General features: G+C 37.4%; 1 protein-coding gene across 5 annotated transcripts in view; it reads left to right on the top strand.

Annotated features, from left to right (window-relative positions):
* The window catches only part of A1CF (APOBEC1 complementation factor), a 72,744-nt gene that overhangs the window by 31,143 nt on the left and 14,532 nt on the right, over nt 1-27,069 (top strand). For all 5 annotated transcript variants that reach the window (XM_019738644.2, XM_019738629.2, XM_019738651.2 and 2 more), the window contains 4 exons: nt 9,348-9,482; nt 11,363-11,493; nt 17,170-17,408; nt 22,792-22,956. In XM_019738644.2, the coding sequence (XP_019594203.1) occupies nt 9,348-9,482; nt 11,363-11,493; nt 17,170-17,408; nt 22,792-22,956 (670 nt within the window). The remainder of the gene's footprint in view (nt 1-9,347; nt 9,483-11,362; nt 11,494-17,169; nt 17,409-22,791; nt 22,957-27,069) is intronic.

Raw genomic sequence — 27,069 nt, 5'->3', positions numbered from 1 at the left:
GATTATTTTTATCATAAGGAAAAATCTCACATAGTAGAAAAAATTTCTAAGGAGAATTCAGAGTAAAAAAACTTGGGAGAATTTGATGGAGAAAACTTTATTATTGAAGTTGTATGATACGTACCTGGGTTCAACAGGCTATTCTTTCTAATTCTTTATACGTTTGAACTTCATATTGATATTTCTTAACCCTTTTATTTTGCAGTTAGAAAACAAGCCCCTGCATTGTACAATTCAGTAGAGACAAAAACTACAGGTCTATAAATTCTGACCATCACTCAAATGTGTCTACAGGCTGTTTTTTTAGTGATTGCAGGCAATGAAAGGTTTTCACATTTTTAAAGTTTTTTTTAAGCCTATAGCATCAACTATCTGGCCTTTTGGAGAAAAAAAAATTCGCTGACCCCATCTCTAATTTTTAGTCTAGTACTCTATGTTAGAAACTAATCCACAGTTCTAAATTTCCTTATCACTACTTAATCGAAACAGTTGCAAAATACACAACACCTTTGAGCAGTGAAGACATTAGTATGTCTTAAAATCGAGATCCAGCAAGATTACAGCAGATAAATAAGAGAAATAAGCGACCTTCATCCTTCTCCTCCTCTGTTAATCAGCCGTCAGTCTGGTTTCCTGAGAACAATTTCATGACACTAAGAAAAAAATAGTCTTTCATTCCCACCCCTCACACTTTGCTTTCCATGCATGTTCTTTTATGTGGAGTTCAATGCAACCATATATTTTAATTCTAATGTGTTCAGTTCCTCAACAAATACAAGCATTCACATAAGGAACAAAGGATGGAGCTAGATCAACATAAATCTGATTTATCACCCCTCTTCTAAGGGTACCCCAAATTAAGTTAAATCTACCATCTCTCTGGTTTGGTATAACGTACTTTAGTAATTTTACGTAGGTATTTCTCAAATTGCAAAGATTTTTCCTACAACGCAAATAAACATAAGTAACTTGGAACATCAGTGTTTACAGTTGGCTTCATCTAGATTAACTCAGCAAGAAGCAGATGGAAAAACACTGTGTCATTGACATTCTTTTCCAACCACCACACAAAAATCCTAGGGACAGAAATAGGAATTTGACTTCATAGTAATATAAAAGGGTCCTACTTTTTTCTTCTATTGCCTGTTCTCACCACCTGCTCATGTCCCTGCTATCCGAGGACTTAGGTCATTCACCAAGTACATGAATACTAATTCTTTAAATAGGTAGACTAAGCGTGGGAACAGGATGGGACAATCAGACCATCACAAGCATGTGTTTTCCTAAGCTTATCACCCTAACCACCCAAAGGCCAACTTTATTTTAAAGCTCATCAGAAGCCTTGCTTGTGCTAGCCAGAAATGCCATTAGCATGGGGTGGAAGACTCCAAATGGAGGAACAATTCTGTGAATGCTTTTGTGGAAAATGTGTGTGACTGACATGTGACGGGAGCTTCAGCATTCCAAGAAATAGAAATACATTCCAGAAGCTATTATCCAACAGCAATGACTTTCTCCTCAGCTAGCCTAATAGAGAGTTGGCTTTATATGAGGTCTTCAATATAAAGTTCAAAATCTTTGCAAACTCTGTGTTACAATGTGTTTGCTAAAATCAGAAGCACACGAGGTTTTCCATTTTCTCAGCTTAAAAATTGGTGTGAACTTCATGACTCATACATAGAAGCACTTTGGACTTTCGACTTTGCTTGCAGGCAGCCTCAGGATTTTTTAAATTGTTACCTGTTTAATACTAATCAGCAACCAAAAATAAGTGACTCTTCATCGTCAGATCCTAAAAGCTTATCATTATAAAATGCAAAGATAGCTTTCTAACATAGTTAGAAAACTAGTTAGTTTCTAACTATAGTTAGGCTAAGGAATAAAACAGTGAGATTACAGAGCCATACAATTATGGATTTGCCAGGACTTCAGCAACTGTGATCTTTTAAATACTGTTTCAGAGGTGCCTGGAGAGAGCCGAGACGACGTTAAATAATCCACAGACACAACATTAAATAACTTTGAATTTCATAGTGAGAAAATTATTCCAGTTTCAATTCTCTTTCAAGCTTTCAGAGGAGAAAAGTTAGTTTTGGAGGTCTGTCTTAAAACACCTATCCAGCGCCCGTTAATCTTTTTAAACCTAGAGAGCAGGACTAGGGCTCAGAGCTTTTAGAAAACAACAATGTCTAGCTAGAATTTGATCATGACTTCCCTCTTTTCAAATTTTTATATTTCTATTTGTGGGAAATGATATTGATACTCTACTTACAAGAATGAAATATATTTTCTGCATAAATTTCCTTAAGAAACTAAATCAGTACAAAAACACTCATTAATTAATTAACGAAATAGGTGTTAAGTGGATATGCAATTGGAGATACACTGATTTTAAAAATCCCTACGATATTCCCTTTAAGGATTCTATTGACTAACTCACAAAACGTCCAATAAACATTTTCCCACATTTTACTAAGCTATCAAAGTCAGCCTCCCTTTCACAAGCATCCTAACACCCTCACAAGACCTTTGCAATCACCTAGTCATTCCTATTCCCTTATAAATGAAGAATTTAAAGTCAGGAAAGATTTAGTGCCTTGTCAAGTTTCTTAGTTTGTCAGAAATTAAAATTCATGGGAGTGTGGTAAGGAGAATAATGACTGTATAAAACTTCTCACTGTATAAAATTTATGTTTCTCACATAAAAACAAATACATTAGATGGACTTTTCCCTGGCGTATGTTGAACTAGGAAAGGACAGAAGAGCAATTACCCAAACTAAATATTCTGTGTCTGCACATGGACCAACATCTACCTGCATGTGGACAGTTCATATAATTTAACCAGGTCTTTGCCTGCTATAATATTAGCCAATTCCAAAGGCAAACAAAAAGTGACTCAAGTAAGTAAGTAAAAATGTGGATGAATCTATCAAGTAAATTTTATGTTCCAAAAAGATAAAAGCCCAAAGTGGATAAAGCAATCCCCAAAGCTTCTATCTAGTTATTCCTTGGATAAAACTGAGAGGTTCCTGTGGAGCAGTGAGTCAAGACAATTGCCCAGAGCCAAAAGTGAGCACGACACAGCAGGCCCTGGGATCAATAAAGTAAATGTATGCTTTGCAGTCCAGCGTTGTGTGAACTTTGATGCAAAATGTGAACAGAGGATCTTAGAAGTGCGCTGGCATTTCACTTGTTCTCATATGTAGAAACACACATACATACTCAAAAAAAAAAATGTTTTCTGAGTTCTAATTTTGTGTCAGGATATTCTTGAATTTAATATTTCCATAAATTGGCCAAAAGCTTATATTATAAAAAGCTTTAAAAAATACAAGTCATTTTTAAAACCTGTTTGCTTATAAAATATTGAGATGTTGAATTCCTAAAGCGTGGTTTGCCACACATAATCCTTAAATGTAAAGGGAAAATATTAAAGATGATGTTATTAAATGCATGACTGGTTAAGAAATTAGTTCTGCCTCCATAAGACAACTAACAACTTGAAATGAAGTTAGGACTATTTTCCTAGGTAACAGGGCTTTAACAGTCAGCCTGCCAAAGTGATACAGGAACAGATTGATAATTTGCTAAGAGTGGTTTTCATGGATGAACCATATCATATAATTTTCAAGATCAAGGTCAAGGGTTTTGGGAACAGTGACACAAACAGATAAATTTTCAAGAGCCAAAAGCCATTTGCATCTTTCTTTGTGCATTTCGCTGTAAACAAATGCTGCCAATAATATTATTTATTTAGAATTCGTTAAATCAATTCACTATTTCTATTCAAATTAAGTTTAAAAGTAAACTTTTCTCACTTATGTAAATGGAAAAGCTATAAGTTTCATGTAATAATTGTATTTTTCTAATACACAATAAAATAAATGCATAACTACTGAAATGAAGCATTGGTCTATAAATTACATAATATCATCTTACATACCACACTTCTGAGAAACACTAATCTGATAAATTTATATTTGTATATTATGTCTGACCTAGCTTTTCCTCTCTTTGTTTCTAATTGTAGTCCCACATTTCTATAAATTTCAACATCCTATTTATATCACGATTGTTATTTCTCTTTCTATTTTTAGAAAAATATTATCTGGCATCCACATTACTTATAACTTACAAAGATTGTAAACAAAATAGCTAATAAGGGTAATGCCACCTTTCACAGTTAAATAGATTCTGCTTTCTAAAAAGTCCCAGTCTAAAATAGATTTTACCAACACGAATCCACTGATCTTAACAAGATGTGAAGGTGAGCAAACTAAACACACAAAACAGATAATTATCTTTTATACAGAATTAACAAAATGAATATACCCTGTAGCTCTGCCTATTGTCCTTAGGCAACAAAAATATCATAAGCGGAGCCAAGGTAAAAATCACATCTAAGAGAATCTTTTTGGTATGTCCTAGTCAAGGTCCCTCGGATTTGCCTTGAACCCTATCACATGATGAGATGTATAGGTGATACATTGATAAGAAACACTTAGAAATATTGCCTAATAAATACTTTTATTCAATCTTACAAATCAGTAACTGGGAAATATGGAATAAATGCATGAACTCTCCAGACACATTGCAGAGAGACGTTCTTGATGCATCAGCTTCAACTGTGCGAACAGTCCCCAAGAGTTTGGTCAAAGAACCGTAGTTCTGGGTATAGCCCTGGTGACTGGCATGCTTGTGAAGGCTAGAAATGCCACCTAGCATAGGTATATCGTGCAGTGCCTAAAAGAACAGGAGCAGAAATAACTACATAATCATTGGAAAATGAGTAGGAGAACATCTGAAAGCAGTTTAGTAAGGGAACATAGACAGTTTCTTTCCCTCTTGGTAAGAAAACACAAAGAACCAAAAAGAACCACAAAGAAGATTCCAGATTTAGAATATAAAATTTCCAAAGAATCATTAAAGGAATAGAAATTACTACTCAGGGAAAAAAAAAACAACTGAATGAAAATTCATTCATTAATGTCCTGGTTTATGAATGAGCTCATTTATGGAAGACAACAAACTATCTGATCTCCATGTTTGGTGAAGTTGAACAAAAAAGTAGGTATACCAAAACACGCAGAATTATGAGACTAGGAAGCCTTAGAAGAAAAGTCATCACGACTTCTGAAGAGTATACATTCCTGAAGTTCACCAGATCAAGAATCATAGGACCTTTTTTCTAGTGTTGTCTCAACAAATTAAACCATTGTGCTTTCAGACAACTCATATAATATCTCTGGACTCAGTTTCCTCATCTCTAAAATGAACCTAGTGGGTTAATATAAAAACCAAAGAAAAATGATGTCATGATTACAAGCATGGACATAGGATTTAAATTGCCTTTTCATTTACTGCTTGTATGACTTTGGACACATTCAGTGCCCTGAAGTCCTCATCGATAAATCAAAGGTAGCCATCATCCACTTAGTTGTATTGAGAATATTAAATGAGTTAATACACGTTAAGCATTTAGCACAGTGGGAGGACTCAGTTAAGGTTAACTGTTGTTTCAGCTGTTGTTTTTGTTACTGTTTCTATTACATGCAAGTAACAGAAGTTAACTCTGGCTAATTAAGCAGAAAAGGGTTTATTAAAGGGGTATTGGTTCACTGAAACTTTGGATTTGAAGAACCAGATTCAAGGGCAAACTTTTTTAAACAAACCCCAAAATCATATCACAAATCTGGAATAGAAAATGCATCCACCATTACAGAGTGTTCACCACTAAAGTTTACACCATTACAATTTCTGCAACAGAACTCAATTTTACTTTATTATAACTACGACTGTCCCAACTTAAAGAGAAGATGGAAAGGCAAGTAGCTGTCATTTTAACTCCTGTAGGAGAAGGCAGTTTGCCCAGATTCTCCAGATGTATAAAAAGTTCAGATGTGTGGCCAAAATGTACTCAGTCTGTTTGACCTTCATGCTAAGATTCATCACTTTGAATCATTTGTTACTGGTTGTGTGGTTTTATCCAAGATCAAGATGGTATGCATAATCTCTTAAAGACTCTGATTCCATCATGAAAGGCTTAAAATATTTGTCACAGAAGGAACTTCCAAGTACTCTTGACATGAAAACTGAGTCACTGGATGAGCTCAGTATCCAATATTTAAATTAAAACCACCAGATTTATAGTTGAAATTAGGTCTTCAACTTTTAATTTGCATAGTTGAAGATTGTCACCTATTTATATGTGACTAGAAAGAGTGAATGGTTTCCAAGTCTTTGATTGGAAAAATACAAGTTTCCAAAGCTGAATGAACATTCTCTCGTGGAAAAAAAAAAAAGATACCCATATTCTACCCATATTCTTTCTCTCTGAACTATTAATACAGTTGTGCTTCTGGGGGGAATGCATTCCATGAGAAGGACATTAGCCAGGAAAGGAAAGAGCAGTTATAACTGGGTTTTATCTATTTTAAACTCCTCAGCTATAAAAATAGTGCCTAAAATACCAGCAATCCAGCATACAACTCTCCATTCCAAGTAATGGACAGTTATTCTGACTCCATGACTAATGCCCAGCGCCTGTCTTAAACTGTCCTGGACCTCCACCACTGGTGCATTCCAAGCCCGGTGGGTGGTTCGCAGAGCAAATCTCCTCCAGGGCATGAACTCCCCAGCATCTCTGAACCAGTCAGACTCTTTGTGATCTCAAAAAATATTCTTGGGGAATTTATTTCAAGTGTTTATAGAAACCACATGAAGACAATTAATAAGCTTTCCTATTTAACCATTTCAGTTCATAAGCAGATGACTTCTCCTATATATACAATATGCACAAAATAATTTGGTGACATTTTTAGCAATTATAGCAAGAAAAGAAAGTTGAAGGAAAAATGAAAAAAAAAGATCAATATGCTCATTGCCTCTTTATTGTCAAACTATCAGACAAAACTTGTCAAATCAGAAACTCTGGAATAACCACTTTACTATTATAGAATGAAAGTTTGGTTTCTTCATCCTAAAGAGTGAAAATACCTTTACAAATTCATACTAAGGTTTTTCCAATAATCCTTTAAATAGTATATGTCTAGACATTTAAGATATACAGAAATGGCCTCAGAGGGATTACCATCAACCATCTAATGAGAGTTGTTGACCCAGGGAGGCAGACTGCAATTTGGCAATATAAATATGCCTCTCTGTAAGCAATAGATATGAGCTGTTCTCCCCCAACCAAAAAAAAAAAAAAAAAGAAAAAGAAATTGTGTAACGAAATGATTGGAAATTGAAAAGGATTTTTAAATGCAGCAGAAAGTTTGCAATTTAATGGCATGATAAAATTTTTCATAGATAAGTATTTAAATGTATGGACCTGTTACAAGTGATTAGGCTTCCATATAATAAGACAACAAAATGTACCAATTAAGCTGGATTCTAAAACCAGACTACCTGGGTTCAAATCTTCCCAACCACGTGACCTTGGCAAATTATTTAAATCTCTCTGGGCTTAGGTGTCTTTTGTAAAATTGGGATAGTAACAGTCCTTAACCGTTGACATTGTTTGAGGATAAGAACAGTGCCCAGCATTGTAGTAAGCATTGTATAGGTATTTGTTAGAAAATAAGTAAATACATAAAACCTTTAATATGTCTGTGAAAACATCATATTTATAGTTCTTAGGAACTTCTTGGTTGACATATAGCTCATTGGATTTTTAAGGGTTGTTTTTCTTTTTCCCTATAAGTATAGAATATTTCATTTCTCACACTTCTCAGTGATATCAAAGTTTTGCTAATGGATAATCCTGCAAAAATACAGGGGAAGAAATAAAAATGCAAGAACTCTTCAGGCAAATATTTACATATTTAGTAAAATGAAAACACCCAGTTATTTTAAGCAAAAAGCAATCACCGCAAGGTAGAACATCTAGCTGACATTTTTTTTAATTTAAAGCAACAGAACATAAATCATTAGGATTTAAAAAAGTGTTCACAAGCACAGATTTAAAGGCTTTGTTCTGACACTTATAAAATAATTGAGAAAGACTCAAGTTAGTATATGTAAAGAGTTAGTGAAATTAGAAGCCGCGTTACTCTGATTTTAAGCAACTATTGTACAAAACAATGTCTTTAAACGACATGTCTTTTTAAAATATACATGAAAATATTTGGAAAGGAAGATAAATTCTTAACACTGACTACTTCTATGATAAATAGGGTGATGCATTTGGGAATGTTTCTTTTTACCTTATATGTTACTATGTTTTACTTTACAGTATAAAATTTTTTACAGTATTAATTGTAAAAGTAAGTAATGCATACTGATATTTGGTCCCTTATAGTTTCCTTTCTTCAAAAATCACAAAAGAAAATACAATGACAAGGAGGCTTGGGTATGCCTAAATGGAAAGTAAATTGAACTTTCCCCAACAAATGAACTATTTCAGATCAACAGTGGTGGATTAAGCCTGCTCTTCCTTGGGCGGCCCCTGAAGTTACATTTAGGTCTTAACTTCTAGAAAATGAAAGATGGTTGGCATTGCAGGGAAGCACCAACACTACTCCTCCCCAAATAAGGATATTAAATTAACCAAGCGTTTGTTAGAAAAATAGAAGTGAATTCTATGTGGACAGAGAACAGCATTATTTCCCACAAAGAGATCCAACATTAATAAACAATTCTAACCATCTTTTTAGCTTTGAAAACAAATTTACCTCCCCAATTACCCCCAAATTGGCCACCCCCTCCTTCAAATGGGAATCTTCACTATGACTCTATTTAGGGTCCTGTGTTACTTTGTTTGGCATATGAAAAACCTAAATTGTGGAGACAAGAAGAGAATTAATAACCAATAAATATATGTCATTTGCCAAGACCTGTGCCAGGCATATCTGATGCATTACCTCCTTTAATCAGAAGTTGATATTATACCCGCTTTGCATATGAGAAAGTTGAGGTTCTAGGAAGTCATCTGTCCAAGGCCCCACAGCTAGTGAGTCACAGAGCCAAGCAGTCCAGCTCCAGAACGCTTACTACCACACTGCAGAGTGAAATTAGGGCCCCAGATTCAAATTATAGCCAGATCCTTTGATGATCAGGCTTTGGTGAATGACAACAGAAAAAAATAATAACCCCTTTTATTTGTTCAGCATTTTACAAGTTTTCACATGCTTATCTTGAGCAAGTCACTGAAGCATAAAGCACGGTTTTAAAATCCACACAAAAGAGACTTCCTATGATTTTTATCCTCTAACCAGTCAACTATTATTTGTCAATGATAAATGTTTCTTACTGTAAAATTACTCTGAAAAATAATTGAGAAACTTGAACTAAAGATTCTCTTGTTTTCTTCTCTCCCTGATACAACCTCCCCCGGATTTGCAGGAAAATGGACAGAGAAAATATGGTGGCCCTCCACCGGGTTGGGATGCTGCACCCCCAGAAAGGGGCTGTGAAATTTTTATTGGAAAACTTCCCCGAGACCTTTTTGAGGATGAACTTATACCATTATGTGAAAAAGTGAGTCCAAATTTAAATTTCCTTACCGTTTGAGGGAAAAGTACTACTCTTTCCACTTTGCATTCACACTCATTCTTCTTGGTCAGTGATGGTTTCCCTTCCAATTGTTATTCCTCAAGCAGTTCAAACTTTCCTACCTGTTAGTGACTGTCCCCTTATTATCATTGCTTTCACTCAGCTCTTTATCCTGTCACAGACATCTTGACATCAGCTGTTACAGACATCATTGCTGATGACTTCCAAATCTATGTCTCAATCGCTGATCTCAACTGGCACACCATCTCACTACAAACTCAGCCTGTCTATCAAAATATAATAGAATAATACTTCAACAACCTGCCTGAGAAAAGACATTGCTCCAACTTGACATTTAATGTGTGTGCAACATTTTTACATAAAAAGAATAGTCTGTCACGGCTCAAACATGTGCCTATACATATCGATCCAGAATAAAATTTTCTTCTGCAAGTTTGAATTTCTTGTCTGCCCAAATGCATTAACAAAATTAATAATACGGCTTCTCAAAGTCATTTATAATAATTAGGGAATAACAATTTCTCAGTTTTAATTCCAAATGATATTTTGTTACTAAACCCCAAATTAAAGGGAAAATACAAAATTAACAGTTATTTTCAATAACTTACCAAGTGGTGTTTAAACAACCACATTCCTAGAAAACTTAGCAAAAATGAAAGTTTAGCTACTTTTCCCCGAATGCCAAAAGTCAATATCATGTGCATGTGTGTAACTCAGCCTCAGATTCAGAACTGCTCCTAACTTTATACATACAATCCCACTTGGCATGTGGACATATTATGAGGACTTAATCCTATAAGAATCTTATATCCTGAACCTGAAATTGAGCACCAAGACACATGTGAAACACAGATGAAACATGCCTGAACTCTTTCCTAATAAGCCCAGAACAAATAGGTGTCCCTCACTGAACACTTTGGGGTAACAAAGAGTGCGGCTGAGATGAGGGGAAACCAGCCACTGAAGTAATAGCATATGCTTAATAATGCCTCTTCTCCCCTACATATGTTCCTCATATCTCTTTGGACCACCCTTTTTAGAGCAGCCAGCAACAATGAATGGTTGAATCTGGATTTCTGGAGAACATTTGGGGTATCAAGAGGGAGTAGTGCATAGCCAAAGCAGAGTAGCTATGGCCAGAGGGATGGTGGGTGCCCTCCTACTGTGGGGCCCTGGCCCTGGGTCAGTCATATAAAGACTAGCATTGACCTTAAGCCTACAGATTGTGTAAATAACAGGGTTCCCCAGATCATCCTCTGAAACCCATCTTCTGTATGCATCTTGATGTCATGGTGGGGGTAAAGACAGCTAAGAAAGTTGAGCAAGGTTCAAATTAGTGTTCCTGATTTTTGTTTTAAATATTAGTGGTAGAGCATGCCCAAATAAAGATAAAACTATGGAGACTTCAGAGGCCAATGTAGAGGGCAAGGACAAATCTATCAAGAAATTGTCCTTACGATGACAATTGTGTTTTCAGGTCCCTAAGGCATTGTATGACTCCCCAGATAATTGTGTGGTAAAAGGTCACTTGCTCTATCAAAAACAAATTCTATTAACTCAAGCTGAAATGCCACTTGTGCATGTTTTGTGCTTCTTTTTTTATTTTTTTTATTTTGTTTAACTTGACTTTGCTCATGGGTCAGATAATGAATCTGAATCCAGCATGAAAATGTGCAAACCATTCCACCTGGGATGCAAATGCCAAATTAGGCAGTGACAGACTTCAGAAAGCATGGTGTGTGTGTGTGTGTGTGTGTGTGTGTGTGTGTGTGTGTGTATGTGTGTGTGTTCATTTGGAAGTACAAATGTATAAATACGAGTTTCTCTTTTTCTATTACTTATAGATTGGTAAAATTTATGAAATGAGAATGATGATGGATTTTAATGGCAACAATCGAGGATATGCCTTTGTAACATTCTCAAATAAACAGGAAGCCAAGAATGCCATCAAGCAACTTAATAATTATGAAATTAGGTAAGATCCACCTCTTCTAGATTAAAAGTAAGTCAGACAATGCATCTGTATCTGTTCGTCTATCAAGTTTATCTAATACAGTATATGCAAAAGATAGCCAAACCAGAAATAAAAGAGGTTAATCTTTTTCCTAGGGAAAAATCAATTAATGAAATATTTATTTAATATCAGTACTACATACGGTGCCAAATTAAGTTCTGTGAAATGTTCAAAGAAACAAAATTCATTAATTTATCTACTTCATAAATATTTGCTGGGCACTATTTCAAATATTGGAAAAATATCAAGGTATACTTTCCTATCCTCATAGTGAGCAAAAGGATGTATAAAATTATTCAAAAGAATTTGAAAAACTAAAACCAGAAAATGGGATAAAAGTTGTGTAAGGAAGTATCTACTCTAACTTGGTGTATTTAAGAACATAGTCTCCAGGAAAGCAAAATTTGATTTGAGACTTGAATGAAAAAAATCAGCCATGACAGTCAGACTTGGAGGAAGATTATTCCAGAGAAAGAAAGAACAGCAAGTGCAAAGATTCCCAAAGTGAGAACAAGCTTAATGTGTCAGAGGGAAGGAAAGCCAAGACGGTGAGACAGAGTAAAGAGGATGATGGTTGAAGGCAATACAGTTGGGGAGCCTTATACTCCGTGATTGAGAATTTGGACTTTATTCTAACAAAAGAGGGAAATCAAAGGAGGGTTTTAGATTCATGATTGGTAAGACATTACTCTGGCAGTTGGTGAAAAAATGGACTACAGCAGGGTAAGAACTGAAAGATGGAAGCCAGTGAGAAGGCTGTGGCAGTAGTACAGCTAGATCTAGGCAAGAGATGATGCCAGTTGCACAAGGGGGTTAGTAGTGAAGGTGGTGAAAAGGATTCAATTTGGGATATATTTTAGAGTTTAAATAGATAAGACTGGAAATATTAGAGTATGAATGAATTTAGAGTTCAGGGAGGAAACCTCAGATTTTGGTCCAAGGATCTGTGAATGTGATAATGTCATTGAGATGGAAAAGACTGGTAGACTAGCAGGAAACACGAAGAGCTCAGTTTGGGGCAATTTACATTTGAGATGCACATTAGACATTCCAGGGGAGATGCTAAAGAGGTGCCTGTATGATACTGGAGTCAGGAGAGACGTCATGTTTGGAATATAAATTTGGGAGTCAGACAAATATAGATAATATTTAAAACCATGAAACTATGAAGGGTTCCAGGACATAATTGACCCTGTAAAATCAATAATTACCTTCATACATTGTAAATGGGGCTAACTTCATGAAATTGTCTGAGTTCTAAAACCTTCACTTGGAGAGGGAACTGTAAATAAATCCTTTCTTAAAAGAAACCCTGGGTCACCTAGAAGAAAGCTTAGTGCAGCGGTTAAAAGGTAACAGTTTGGGCACCAGACAGGCTTCACTTGAATGCCAACAAGTAACAACCTCTCTGAGCCTCAATTTCCTCATCTAAAAAGTGGAGACAATAATACGTATTTCACAGATTTTATTGTGGGAGTACCATGAAGATTTTTTAAATGTTTAGCTCAGTGTTTGAACACAGGAATAGGTCCATAAATGATGGATAGCACTGTTATATATTAGCTCATTTCATCCATTCTGAGATATAATTTTTCACATTTTTGCTTTCTGAAATAGAGATGTACCTTAAAACTGATAGAATCTTAAATTTGATGAATACAGAAAGAGTGGATTTGCCATCATTATTTTTCTATCACTTTCTATAGGCCCAAAATAAGTCATGCATCACTCTTATAATTCTGTAATTCAATCAACTACTGGGTCATTTTTCTTAAGCCCCTCATGCACTAAAAGATGGATTGGCAACTACCTGTAGCCTACCTATTTAGCCTCAAGGTTGGATTCTGAAACAGAGTCTTGGAGAAAAATATAAAGGAGGCTCCCCTCTGACGCATCCCTCCATGGATCCAAAAGGGCCAGGCCTGGTATGTGGAGGATTGTTAGAAGTGGGAATCAGATCTGCGGTCTCACACAGGTCCCTTTGGACAAATCATTTGATCTCTTTCAGCATCAGTTTTATCATTAGTACCTGATCACGCAGAGATGTTCTGAGCATCCATCATATGAAATAATACACAGGTGCTCCTAGACTTATGATAGGGTTACATCCCGATAAACCCACTGTAAGTTGAAAATACTGTAAGTCAAAAAATCACTTTAACCTACCAAACATAATAGTTTAGCCTAGCCAGTTTCTACTGAATGCATATCAATTTCACACCTTTATAAAGTTGAAAAATCATTAAATTGAACCATCAACCTTTCCCTCTCCACCCATCAGAAGTTGGGACTATCTGTGTACTAAAGTGTTTCGGAAAGGGCTATGAAAAGCTATATTTCAACGTAGCTTTTTAATAGTACAGTTATATGGTTTCAGGGATTGGAAGATCTTTGATGTTTCATTGAATCTGCACATCTTAACAGTAGGGTGATTCCCATTTAAGTTGAGATGGATGTGGAACTGGCTATGTAGGAGGTCAACAGAGTCTGCTGTATCTACTTAATACATTATTGCCCACTGGGGTCTGTCGATACTTTTTTGAAAAGAGATAGGGTATGAATAATGAATATAGTGTTCCCCTCTTATTATAGGGGATACTTCCAAGATGCCCAGGGGATACCTAAAACCAAACCTGATACCTGAAACCAAATCTTACATATACTATGTGTGTTTTTTCCCTACACATACATTCTTATGATAAAGTTTAATTGATAAATTAGGCACAGTAGGAGATTAACACCAAAAACTAATAATAAAATAGGATGTACTGTAATAAAAGTTATGTGAATGGCTTTGAGGCCATTAGTAAGTAAAACAAAGGTTACTTGAACATAAGCACTGCAGTACCACGACAACTGTTCTGATAACTCAGACCACTACTGAGTGACCAAGGGGCAAGTAGCATATACAGTGTAGATACACTGGACAAAGGAATGATTCACATCCCAGCAGGATGGAAGTGGGACAGCATGAGATTTCATCACACTACTCAGAACAGCACACAAGTTGAAACTCATGAAGTATGTATTTCTGGAATTTTCCATGTAATACTTTCAGAGTGTGGTTGACTGCAGGTAAAGGAAGCATGGAAGGTAAAACTACAAATAAGGGGGAACTACTGTATAATCACTCCACTACGGTGACTGATAAGTAACTGTATCCTTTGTGAATTTTAGTGTCTTTATAAAACAGAGATAAAAATATACCTACCTCATTGGGATATTATGAAAAATAAATGAGATAATGCATGTAAATCTCAGTGTCTGGCACATATCCGATGCTCTATAAATGTTTGTTGATGGGGATGGGAATGGAAGAGCAGGAGGAGGGGCAGAAGGAAAAGGAGAAATATGACAAAGCATTTGGAAAGAAAAAGTTGGTGGCTAAAACTCCAGTCAAAGTTCAAGTTGGATGCCAGATGCAAAGTGAAGGCACAGAGTGACTTTAAAATGTAAGGAATCGGATAGATGGAATGTGGAATAGCAGAATAGACAACCCAGAGCAACCTCACCTACTTCTGCTCTGCCTTGGGTCAGTGGAAACAGCCAGGGAGAGAACATTTCTGGTAGAGAAAAGATTTACTTTTAGCCACTATTTCTCAGGGGGTAGATAAGGTTCTTATGTGAAAAAGTCCTACAATTGCCATAGCATCTTCCTCATCACCAAATATCCACTGAGCATCATCTAAACACCTGACTTCTGGAGACAATCTTTCCCTCAGCTTTTGAGAGATGGTTTTTTGTCTCCAAACAATTCTGGGAAAGGAGGCTGACAAACTATAATTTTAAAAATAGGATATGGAGACTCTAGGCTCCCCCTGCTGGTAACTGATACCTGACTAGCCCCTACCAAAAACAACACAATTTCCAAATAAATAATATCTTGGAATTGAGCTTTTTTCCAATGAAGTTTAAAAAAAAACCTCAGAGATTACTTCATCAACCTTTCCCTCTCCACCCAAAAAGCCACATTCTCAGAGGAGCAATGTTCACCAGACTGAGATGGAGCTGTCACAGGTCTGATATGTGGTCGTTGGCTCTTTAGAAAAGCACAGAAGACAACTAGGACAGTAGCCTAATCCTGGTCAGAACATCTGCCACACAACCAAAAGTCACTAGTTCCAAGAAATCAGCAGTCTCCCATTCACCTGGCTGAGCACTTTTATTCATGACAAATAAGTGCTTTCCGTTAAGTTTACCCATTTTTTAATAACTTTGTATTACCACACAAATCACACAGCCTAATACACAACACACACAAAAATCAACAAAAACAACAAAGTAATAAAAGTTACACCATTCCTCCATACTCCGCTGCCCAACAATAATCCCTATGTTGATTTTCATGGTCTTTCTAGATTTTCTATACAATTTTAATTAAAAGGGCCTTCTCACATTCTGAATTTGTAGCCTTATTTTTTTTGTTTTTAATGCAGCAGCATATCATGAACTGTCTTGGTTTTTTTTAACCAATAAATATGCTTCTCCATTACTATGTTTAATGATTGCAAAGCATTCTATAGCATGAATGCCCGTCTTTTGTTTACCGGTGATTCTCAGCCTGCAGCAGTATTGTCCACCCTAGGGGACACTTAGAAAAGTGAGGAGGCATTTTACAATGACTAACGGGTAGCTACTGGCATTTAGTGGGCAAAAACTAGGAAATAAACATACTAGAGTACACAGTGAGGAAATGTCCAGACTCAACAGCTCAGTTGAGGTACATTAAATGAGTCCTGTACGTTGGGATATTTTGCTCATTTCCAATTTGGAGGCAGACTATTTTAAGTAACAATGACTACCCTTATAGGTAAATCTTGGTGCTCATCTGTCTTCTAAGTTCACTTCCAGAAGGGGCATTATTTAGTCAAAGGTTATACACCCGTAAGACTTTTGATACATTTGGCCAAATGTCCGAAGAAAAGTTTAATCAATCTACACTCTGCCAATGAAGGTATACTTCAACCCACTATTAAGCAACACTGTTTAGTGGAAGAAACAGGGACTGAACTGAGAATCCAGAGGCCAGTTTCATCCCTTAAAAATCTATAAAATCTTCAGCAAGTCACTTAATTTCTTGAAGCCTCAAGTTCTCCATCTGTAAAATGGAAATAACACCTCCTCTGCCTATCTTACAGGCTCTTTGTGGAGGCCAAATAAAACAATATGTAAAAATCTGTTCAAGCATAAGGGGCTATTTTTAACAGCAATCATATCAGAGTAGCTTCTCTATTTGGCTGGAAAAGAAAGGGAGCAGAAGGGGTTGCAAATTCAAATACCTCCAGGGCCAGGCAGTCAACATGAGGAAAATGGGCCAAGTATAAAGTCCTCAGCATTGGGGATAAATGAGGGAGTGGTGAGAATTGACCATAACTAGCCAATCTACATCTAATCTAAAGACAGCCAATGCTACTCAACTTCAAATACTTTTTAATTTCTTTAAAAACATAGAACAAACGTTGACCGATTTTCCAATTTCTCAAAAGAACAATCCAAAACAAAGTAGTTTAATCACTATAAAAACCAAACATCCGACAGCTATAGGCCATATCAAGTCCAAGGCCACACGTTTTCAACTTGTCTTATACTTGAATCACACACAGATTCTCACCCATCAAATGTCTGCTCTTTTTGCAGAAATGGGCGGCTCTTAGGGGTTTGTGCCAGCGTGGACAACTGCCGATTGTTTGTTGGGGGAATTCCAAAAACCAAAAAGAGAGAAGAAATCTTATCAGAGATGAAAAAGGTCACCGAAGGAGTTGTCGACGTCATTGTCTACCCAAGCGCTGCAGATAAAACCAAAAACCGAGGCTTCGCCTTCGTAGAATATGAGAGTCATCGGGCAGCGGCCATGGCCCGGAGGAAACTTCTGCCAGGTTAGCAAACCCCTGCTCAAAACAGTCTTCTCCTCTGCATCCTGCCTGCCTCAGGCTGCTGTGCTTCTTAGCAAAGGAAACAAGTGCTTGTTGTTGCGTTGGTGTATTTTGGTCTGCATCTTTGGTTGTTTTAACCTCTTCATCCTGCTTATGTGTGTATCTCACAGTTAACTCAGAGCCCTGACGTTTTCACAGTCTGGGTTCTGAAAAATATTCATTCTGTGCATGACGTCTAATTCACACGCACTGGAGAAATTTGGAACTTTAAGCTACAGCAATCTTGTCATGAATCCTTACAGTGGAGCATTTTCTTAAAATTAAATATATCAACCAATATTTTATGTATGTGTATTTATATATATAAATTTATAAAATATCTATCTAGATTCATAGATACATAGATATTTATCAGGCTTATTAGAAATAGGGTATATTATCCATTACACTGCAGAAATAAATCTGCAAGTGATACATTATCCCAATGACAAGTAATATGCTTTTATTATGACTCCTTAGTGTCTAATAATTTCTAACTTGGGGGAATATAAACAATAGGTCTGTAGAAAGACCCCTTTTTTTAGGTGCTTCTACCACAGGGTAGGTCCCATTTGGGCAATAACCATCAATTTCTGAGTTTAAAAGACCATACCAAAACACTGCCTCAGTCATATCAATTTAGGAAACATTGTTGAAAGTCCTCTGCTCATTCTAAAACATTTGCTAAACCTTACGCAAAGCAAGGTACTAAAATGAATTATAAGAGCATTTCAAGAAGGACAGACTGGACACAATGGAATCAATTCTCCTCATGAACATTATGGGAGAGCCAGCAGAATTGAAAACAAAACAACAAAAACACCTGGATTTACATTGCCCTTGCACATATTCTTCAAAACAAAAACCAAGAGCAGGATTCATCCTCTAGATTTTCAAAATTGGACGGTGGCTTCTGAGCTTGGGGAAGGTTTTTTAATAATATTTTTATAAAGGCAGCTTACAGTGAAAAAAAAAAAAACGAGATAACCTCCAAAATGGCTGAACTTTTTTAGAGAGGAGCATATTTTTAATGTTAAAGCTGCTTCACTACCCAGTGGTCAGGTCATCTGACTCACAGGTGCAGAGTCACCAAAGCTCCTCGTGGAGCATACCTCACCTCTCAGTGACCCAAGCTTACTATTTTGCTGTCCTCTTCAATGCTTTTCTTCAGCACCAACAGTTCTACCACTGACACCCCTCCAATCCATCCGGTTCTCAGGTCATCATTATAATCTAAAAGCAGATATTCCCAACCTTCGGTTGTTTTTTCCAGATCTCCTAATTATTCTCCCAGTTCTGCTCTCTCTCTCTGATGCACCCCAACCATCCTGAATGTTACCATGAGATTAGTGTTCACAGAGTATCATGTTATCCTTTCAACAAGTTCTGGCAAATAAGTAGGAATTCAGTCTCCATCTGCTGAGAGGCTGAATGGTGTCACTCATTTGTCAGTTCCAAAATATTCACCAACTCCTTGCTGCAGGTGAAATAAAGAGTAAACCCCTGAGCCCACCATTCAAGGCCTTCCATTCACGGTCCCAGTCCTTACAACTGTATTTGATACCCTCTATTTCCCGATAAAAACGCTCCATTAAGACAAACTCCTCAATGTCCTAGACAACACCACTCTCATTTTTGTCTCCTTTATTCCTAAGGCTATATCCCTCCCCTCGCTCTGCTGACTCAGGGCGCACAAAGCCCCAGCTCAGCCACCAAATCTTTGAGAAACTGCTGTCACTAGTCGAGCCCACATTAATCACCTTCTTCCTTCATTATCTGTAAAAACAGACATGCACAATGATTGGGGGGGGGGGGGCAAACATAACAGTAAAAGAGGGTCCAGAATGGGAAAAAGATAGTTTTTAGGGGTCAGATAATCAGTGTTCCTGAATATTGAACTTCTCATCAGCTTCCCCTCTCTTCACAAAACAAACCAACAAACAAAAACAAAAATAACCACAGCATGCTGACCTGTACAAAGAGCTTCTGTCTTTACCTCATTCAAGCTGACTAGGTCGGCAGGGCTGAGCAGCTGGGCTTCAGAAATTTTCAGTTTGTTATGCTTCCACTCAAGGTCCTGACTTTCCCCTCTGGATTCTCTGCCCACCATCCCGCAAGATGGACGCTAGCTACCTCACTCTCCCCATCCACTCTCTTAATCATGATCCAAGGCAGCGCCCCCTGCCGGTGACCCTTTAAGTTGGCCTCAGCTGAGTCTAGTTTCATTCAGCAGGCTTTTAGTCAGCCTTATCAGCCAACTAACACCATGAAGTACAATCATCCTGCATAAGCCATCTTGAGCAAACGCTTTCATCTTTGCTGAGGCCTGAGAGTAAAATGCATTACCCATTTGGACCCTCTATCTATTACCTCACCGTAGATTCAACAATAACGAATTTAGTAACTGACAATCCTCCCACAGCCTAGTTTTAAAGAATGAGGAGATCTTTAAGAAACATGATAAGCAAGGCCCACAAGAAGCTTTTCCTTCTTAATGAATCCAGACTTGGAGACAGAAAATTGTTGTATAAAATGATGTGTTGGCTCCTGGGCCACCTATTTCCTGTTAACGGCGGCAGCTCTCTCTTGACAAAACACATCTTTGCTGAAGTATGTATGGGAAAAAGATGTTGCATCTAACTCAGAGGCTATCAAAGAATACTAAAAATGTTCTGGAAATCAGTTCTAACAGTGACTTTCAACTTTAGCCAGAATCACCTGGAGGGCTTGCTAAAGCAGATTGCTGAACCCCACCACCAGAGTTCCTGTTTTAGTAGGCCTGCTGTGGAGCCTCATAATTTGCATTAATAATAAGTTCCCAGGATGCTACTGCTCTTGAGACCACAAGTTTGAGAACCAGTGATCTAAGATAATGATTGTCCACTGTGGGCTACAAATTTGAATCAACCTGAGGAGATTTGGGTATCGGTAGTGTTTAAAGTCCTCTTCAGGTGATTCAAACTTACAGCCCATGGTAGACAATCAAGAGGAGAATGTATACTGAATCATTTAAAAGTGATAAACTGAGTCTGTTATATGCATCATCTTCTTTTGTCTTCACAACAACCTATTAAGTCGATACTTTTATTATCCCAGTTTTACAGATGAGGAAATTGATGTCTAGAAAGGTTATGTTTCCTAGCCAGGATTACTGATCTGATATTTGAACGTGTCTGGTTTCAAAGCCTATTTTCCCAAATCACTCTGCAACATTGATTTCCACAAGGATATTTGTGGAAGGCATTGCTTCCCATACCTCCTCTCATTTCTGTCCGCGTTAGCCTTTTGGAGATCTTCAGGTCCCTGGGTGACTTACAATGGCCCCAGGCTGGGAAGGCAAAAACCAGTGTGCAAAACAGTGGTTCTCAACCTTGGCTGCATGTTAGAATGAACTGAGGTGACTGTAAGCGTCCTGAGGTCCAGATCACTTCTATCAGAATTGGGAAACAGAGTCCAGGGATCAGTGATGAGTTGGTAAATCTTTAACAGCCAACTCTCGGGAGAAAATCAAAAGTCCTGATTTGTAGCATTTGCTTATATCCACGGTATTAATATTCCCACTGTGGCTGATTCCAAGCTACCAAGGTGATGTCAACTGGCTCACAGAATTCTGAAAATTTCACAATCTATTCTTGCATTTGGGTAGGAACGGGGTCCAGCCCAACACTGGGTGGAACCCAGGTTTCAGTATTTTTTTAAAGCTCTTTCAATCTGGAGCAAAGGTTGAGAATCACTGGGCTACGGAAACTGGAGTCATCTGGGAGCTGTAGGGCTTTGGGATAAGACAAACCGCAAAGTCTGTGTGAAGCATGGAAGAAGAAGGGAAGGGAAGGGGAAGGGGAAGGGGAAAGGGAAGGGGAAGGGGAAGGGGAAGGGGAAGGGGAAGGGGAAGGGGAAGGGGAAGGGAAATGAAGGGAAAAGAATGGAAAGGAAAGGAAGAGAAGGGAAGGGAAGGACAAGGAATGGAAGGTAAAGGAAAGGAAGGACTAGAAAGGTAGAGGAGGGGAGGGGAAGGAAGAAAACAGTCTTGTGGGAAGCAGTGTAGAACAAGGTACCTAGCTGGCTGGGATAGCAAGAGCCAGCGTTTCTAGGATCACCTAATTCACTGGGATGTGTCTTTTCTTTGGGTTTACAATGTCAATGCCACAGATGCTTTCACTGACTACTTTTCAAAGAATAAAAAGATGCATTTTGATTGAAAATAATTGTTTTCCATGTGTAATAATTAAACAACTAAACCCTTACCAGTACTTAGAATTTCTGATTTTGTTCCCTCAAGCTTTTTATTGCTTCCAGGATAAACATTGTTCCAAAATAACTAATAAAAAACAAAAAGATTTTAAATCAAATTTAAAATTGAGTTGACCCTCACCCTCCTCTCATCACTTCAACATGGATCTGTGCTGTGTAGGGGGGTACAAGGGCTGAATAATAAACAGGGGAGCAGTGAAGAAGTGAAACAGATCTGGGTATCTTATCTTCTCAAAAGCTCATTTCCTCTTCTGTAAAATTGAGAAAGCCATTCCCCTCCCCACAGAGTTACTATGAGAAGGAACTGAGATAACATATGGGAAACACATAGTATAGTGCAAGACACTCAATAAATTATAGGAATCACAATTATAGAAATACAATAATACTATATGTAGTCATAGATAACAACTAACCTTTTAAGAATTCAGTTTCTCATTATGATTCTTCCATTGCCCTTTGATTTCTTAATTTTGTTTTCTTTAGATTCCTGAGTTGTCCATGTTCTGAAAGAGAGAGAACTAGGAGGGAACACAGTTGATCGGAGCCCTGACCAAGTGAAAGGGATGGAAAACAAAGTAGGGATGCCTGAGCCCTACCAACCCCTGCCCATGCACCATTTTAAGGACAGCTCAGTTGTGGCCCTTGGCCACACATATTCCAACAGAAACAACATACTTCTTACTGACTTTCTAATGTTTCATGAGGTCAGACTCTATGTATGAGTACTAAAGCCATTATTTTTCATTTCTCCCTTTTTACCATCTCACTTTCAATGTCTACCTTCACCCTGCGGGAGCTGTTCTAAAACCCAAACATGCCCACTGATGTCTCATTTCTGTTCCATTTCAAACCACATCCTAGTTCCCTTTATACTCAATCATTATGATAAGCCACTTGTCATACAGAACTCCCTTCTAGCCAGCTTACATTTACTTGGAATGTCTCTTAAAATCAATAATCACCTCTTTTAATATTTCTCTTCTTGTTCAGTAGAGATCTCACGGGCCAGTTCAATTTAAAAGGCCATCAGTATGAACTGAGATAATGTCCTGATTTCTACATAATTCATCATACGTTTAATCCTTTTCAACAGGAAGAATTCAATTATGGGGACACCCTATTGCAGTAGACTGGGCAGAACCAGAAGTAGAAGTTGATGAAGATACAATGTCTTCAGTGAAAATCCTATATGTAAGAAACCTAATGCTGTCTACCACTGAAGAGATGATTGAAAAAGAATTCAATAATATTAAACCAGGTAGGACATACCACAGAACATTACTTTTACAAAACATACTTTAAAAACACTTATCTTAAGATTACTCCCCATAAGTTTTTATAGGATAACTCTCATTTATTATTTTCATAATTGCATGCAGAGTACTAAAACTATATTCCTACCTTCAGATTAGAAAACAGGGATATATGGTCCTATGATATTTATCAATATTATAATTTGACAATTATCTGTGTGGTTATTTAATAAATACATATTTCCTTCACTAAACTATAAATTCCGTGAGTCCCTTTTGCTCTTTTGGTCTCTTCAGCTCCTGTCTTTGTGCTTGGCACATAATAGATGCTCAATAAATATTTACTGTACTAATGAATACATGGCCATATCTATAGACTAATGCAGCATTTCTTAATCTCAATACTCTTGACATTTGGGGCCAGATAATTCTTGGTTGTGAGGGTCAGTCTTGTGCATTATGAGATGTTTAGCAGATCCCAGGCCTCTACCCACTAGATGCCAATGGCAACCCCCAAGAATTAATAACCAAGAATGTCTCCAAACAATGTCAAATGTACCCTGAAGAGCAAAATACCTCCAGTTGGGAATCACTGGTCTAATGGAATATGACTGACTTTAGGTACATATGTAATGAGGTGATAATTATGTCTAGGAAACTCATTTGGGTGAAGAGGAAGGATAAGGAATAGAGGGAAAGTGGGAGAGGATAACCAGTTGCTGCTCATCTTGTTAACAGTACTTTTCAGTATCAATGTTAAGCCATGAGATTGAGTCCCCCTCTTTTTTTTTTTTCTCATATTGGAACTATAGCACTGAGACAGGTAAAGCATTTCAAGAAACTATGTCCAAAGAAGCATTTCCCAAAGCCAGTTCTACAGAACATTAATTCTACACACTGTTAGCAGATGTTACTGATAAAAAGGGCCCATTGTCAAATAAGTTTGTAAACACCAGATTCAGCAAATTTAAACAGCTTTCTTTTTATTGTGGGACTTATCGGAGTCCTTAATCTTCTAATAAGCTTTGAACGTCTCCAAAAAGAGGAGATGTAGGATGCCAGATTTTCCAAACATTTGGACCATAAATCCCATTTTCTGTCAGACCACCTTGTGGGATTAGTGTGTCTTGAAACACACTCTGGCCTAAGTTTATCACTGTGGGGACACCTTTCCATAAATGAGAATTTTCTGTCTCCAGGCACTAATTCTAGGTGGTTGCTAAGCATGGGCCATGGTACCATCATGTTAAAACTGCCTGAGAATATTCACTTCACGTAGTCATGTTGCCTGTTTCCAACTCCGGGTGCTATGTCAGGTGTAACAGAATAAGCTAATGATTGGTCCTAAAGGTAATTAGTCAGGATGTCATTTCTCCCGTTTTAAAGATTCACCAGAGGTTTGTCTATTTCCATCCTTCAGGAACTCTGCTTTCCCTGCCGTTTTAGTATATGGTATGACTCCATACCACCAACTATAACTCCATAACTGATATAGAGACTGCAAATGATTGATTGCCTCACTATGTGCCAGACACTTTCACAGCATGTGTCATTTATTCATCAACCCTGTGATGTACATTACTTTACTACTTCCATTATTTTCTGAATTAGAAAACTAGGACCCAGAGCAATTAAGTAACTTGCCCAGGATCATACAGCTAGCAAGTGGCAAATCCTGGATTTGAATCAGTCTGGTTAAGAGAACGTTCTTCACAACCTTATGACTCCCATACCCCACCCTTACTCCTTTACTCATTCATACATTCAACTGTCATTACTTTAGTAGCTCCTATATGCTAGGAACTGTGGGAGAAGCTAACAGGTGATGTGTGTATGGAAGGAGTTTAAGATGCTCCAGAAGAATAACAGGAATGACAGTCTATTCTTGGGGTGCAGAGAAGACTCGTGTTTAGGAGAAGTGACACATAAGCTGAGATCTGAAAGTTGACTTCGTTGTGGGCAAAGGAACTGACATACACACATATAAATATTGCTTCATAGCCACCCCTGACTTTTTCTTGACTTTCTACCTTCCCAGAGTGAATAATAATTCTTAGTTTTATCTAATTAAAACATTACCTTCTTTTGTGTGTGTGGAAGGGGCTGGAATAAGAAACTACTAAAAAGCTGTTTCCTTTCATAGTTATTAATTATCAGCTTTCCCAGTATGCATGTTGGAGACACATGTCCAGGCCCCATATTTTTATGAAAATAATAAATGCCAATCAGATGTATTCTACCTTGCTCTCTCTTCTTCTTTCTCTCTTTGTCTCTGAATTACAGAGAGTGGATTATTTGCAGACTTTTGCTGTCCTGGAAGAAAAAAATCAGAGCTAACTAGTTTGTTTCCAGTGGAAAGGATGTGTTTATACTTATCTAAAACATTTTATGTAAAGAAGCAGGAAACTAATTCTTTAAAATTTCTATTTAAAGTTTGGATCCCTCAGAGGAACAAAAACATTCCCAGCAAATATTTGAGCATGTATCTTTTTAACCCTGGTTAACCCGAAAATAGTATATTGCCACTCAGATAAATAAACGACAACCAGAGTGGAAACTGGGGACTGAAAATGTATGTTTTCCCCTAGTATGGCCTAAGGGTACCTGCTGAAATTCTAATTATAGTCAGTCTACAAAATCTGATTTTCCTAAAACAGTTTAGCAACACAGTCAACTGGAAGGCTTGTTAAAAAGAGATTGCTAGCCCTGTCTCCAGTTTTTTATTCAATATGTCTGGGGTGGGCCCCAGTATTTGCATTTCTATTAAGTTCCAGACTGAAGCTGAAACTCCTGGCCTGAGAACCATGCCCTCTGATAATCTTCCCTTTGGCTTACAGTTGTGTTTCTCTTCAGGTAATTGATGTCTGCTGACAAATTGATAATGAACAGAGTAATATTTTTCTAATTCCCTGTATTATGATTTCAGAGAGTCTTTTTCATCGTTGCTGATGGATTACCACTCATATTTTATTGCTTCACCCTCTGCCAAATGATGGTCAATAGATAAACTCTATACAACAAGGAAGAAACACATTCAAATAAGCCAAGTGGTGAAACCTATTGTAGAGAAAACCAGTTCCTCACTTTCTAATTTGTGTGTTTTATGAGGCTAAATTTTCATGTATCAAAATTTCATAAAGCAGGTAGAGGTGGACATTGCTCAAAAATGCAAGCCAATGTCAATATCTGAAAGACGAATTTGAGAACACCTAAATCCATTATCATCTGAAATGCCTCTCGACTAATGTGGATGATCGAAGTTAGAGTGTGATAATATTTGCTCATTCTGTGTACATTTATTGAGTGGCCTCTGAGCACAAGGCACTAGGTAGGAACTGGATGAAGACTATATATGAAAATGCCCCTGATGCACAGCCTGTTCTTAGGTGCTAACAGTCTAGGAAAGACTAGGTGGAGGATGGCACTAAAGAATCAAGATATAGGTGATGTATTATAGAACTGTACACTTGAAACCTTTATAATTTCAGTAACCAAAATCAACCCAATAAATTTAATAAAACAAAAATAGTTCCTTTTTTTAAAAAAAGATTGAGTGGAGCGAAGGCTGGTAGGGTAAAGATCCTCATGGTTCACTTCTTACTTGTCAGTTACCAAGACAAACCATGGGGTTGAGTCACAAAAATTACCCCACCTGACAATGAAGGAAGAAAAAGACCATGTTGGAAGTTTAGTTAATTACATGTCCCATGTTTTATAGTCTCAGATACCTTTATTTACTTTTCTCAGCCTGACGAGACAATTTTGCCCTGTACAGCCATCGTCATAAGAAGTCAAAGGTTGAATGCTGAGGGGAGAGAGAAGGACGTCAATGTTTTAAAATTATCTTTACATTACAGCACTATTACTATTCCTAAGGAAACCAGTTTATAACCATTGAACCGTGTGGTAGGGTAGAAACTCTAATTGCCTTGTGACCTTGGATCTAAGAGGCTAGCCGAACTTTGGCAGGGGGAGGAAGAAAAGAGAACCTGTCTCCTCTTCTGATGTTCCCTGGCATAAGGTCCCATCCTATACTGTTTCTTGAAAAGCAGCATAAAAGAAGAAAACTTGGTCTCTCAAGATACACCCAAGTCAATATAACTAAAAGAGGATAATTG

The sequence above is a fragment of the Rhinolophus sinicus genome, linkage group LG07 (genome assembly GCF_036562045.2).
Source record: "Rhinolophus sinicus isolate RSC01 linkage group LG07, ASM3656204v1, whole genome shotgun sequence".
Lineage (NCBI taxonomy): Eukaryota > Metazoa > Chordata > Mammalia > Chiroptera > Rhinolophidae > Rhinolophus > Rhinolophus sinicus.
This window is presented reverse-complemented; position numbering and strand designations above follow the sequence as displayed.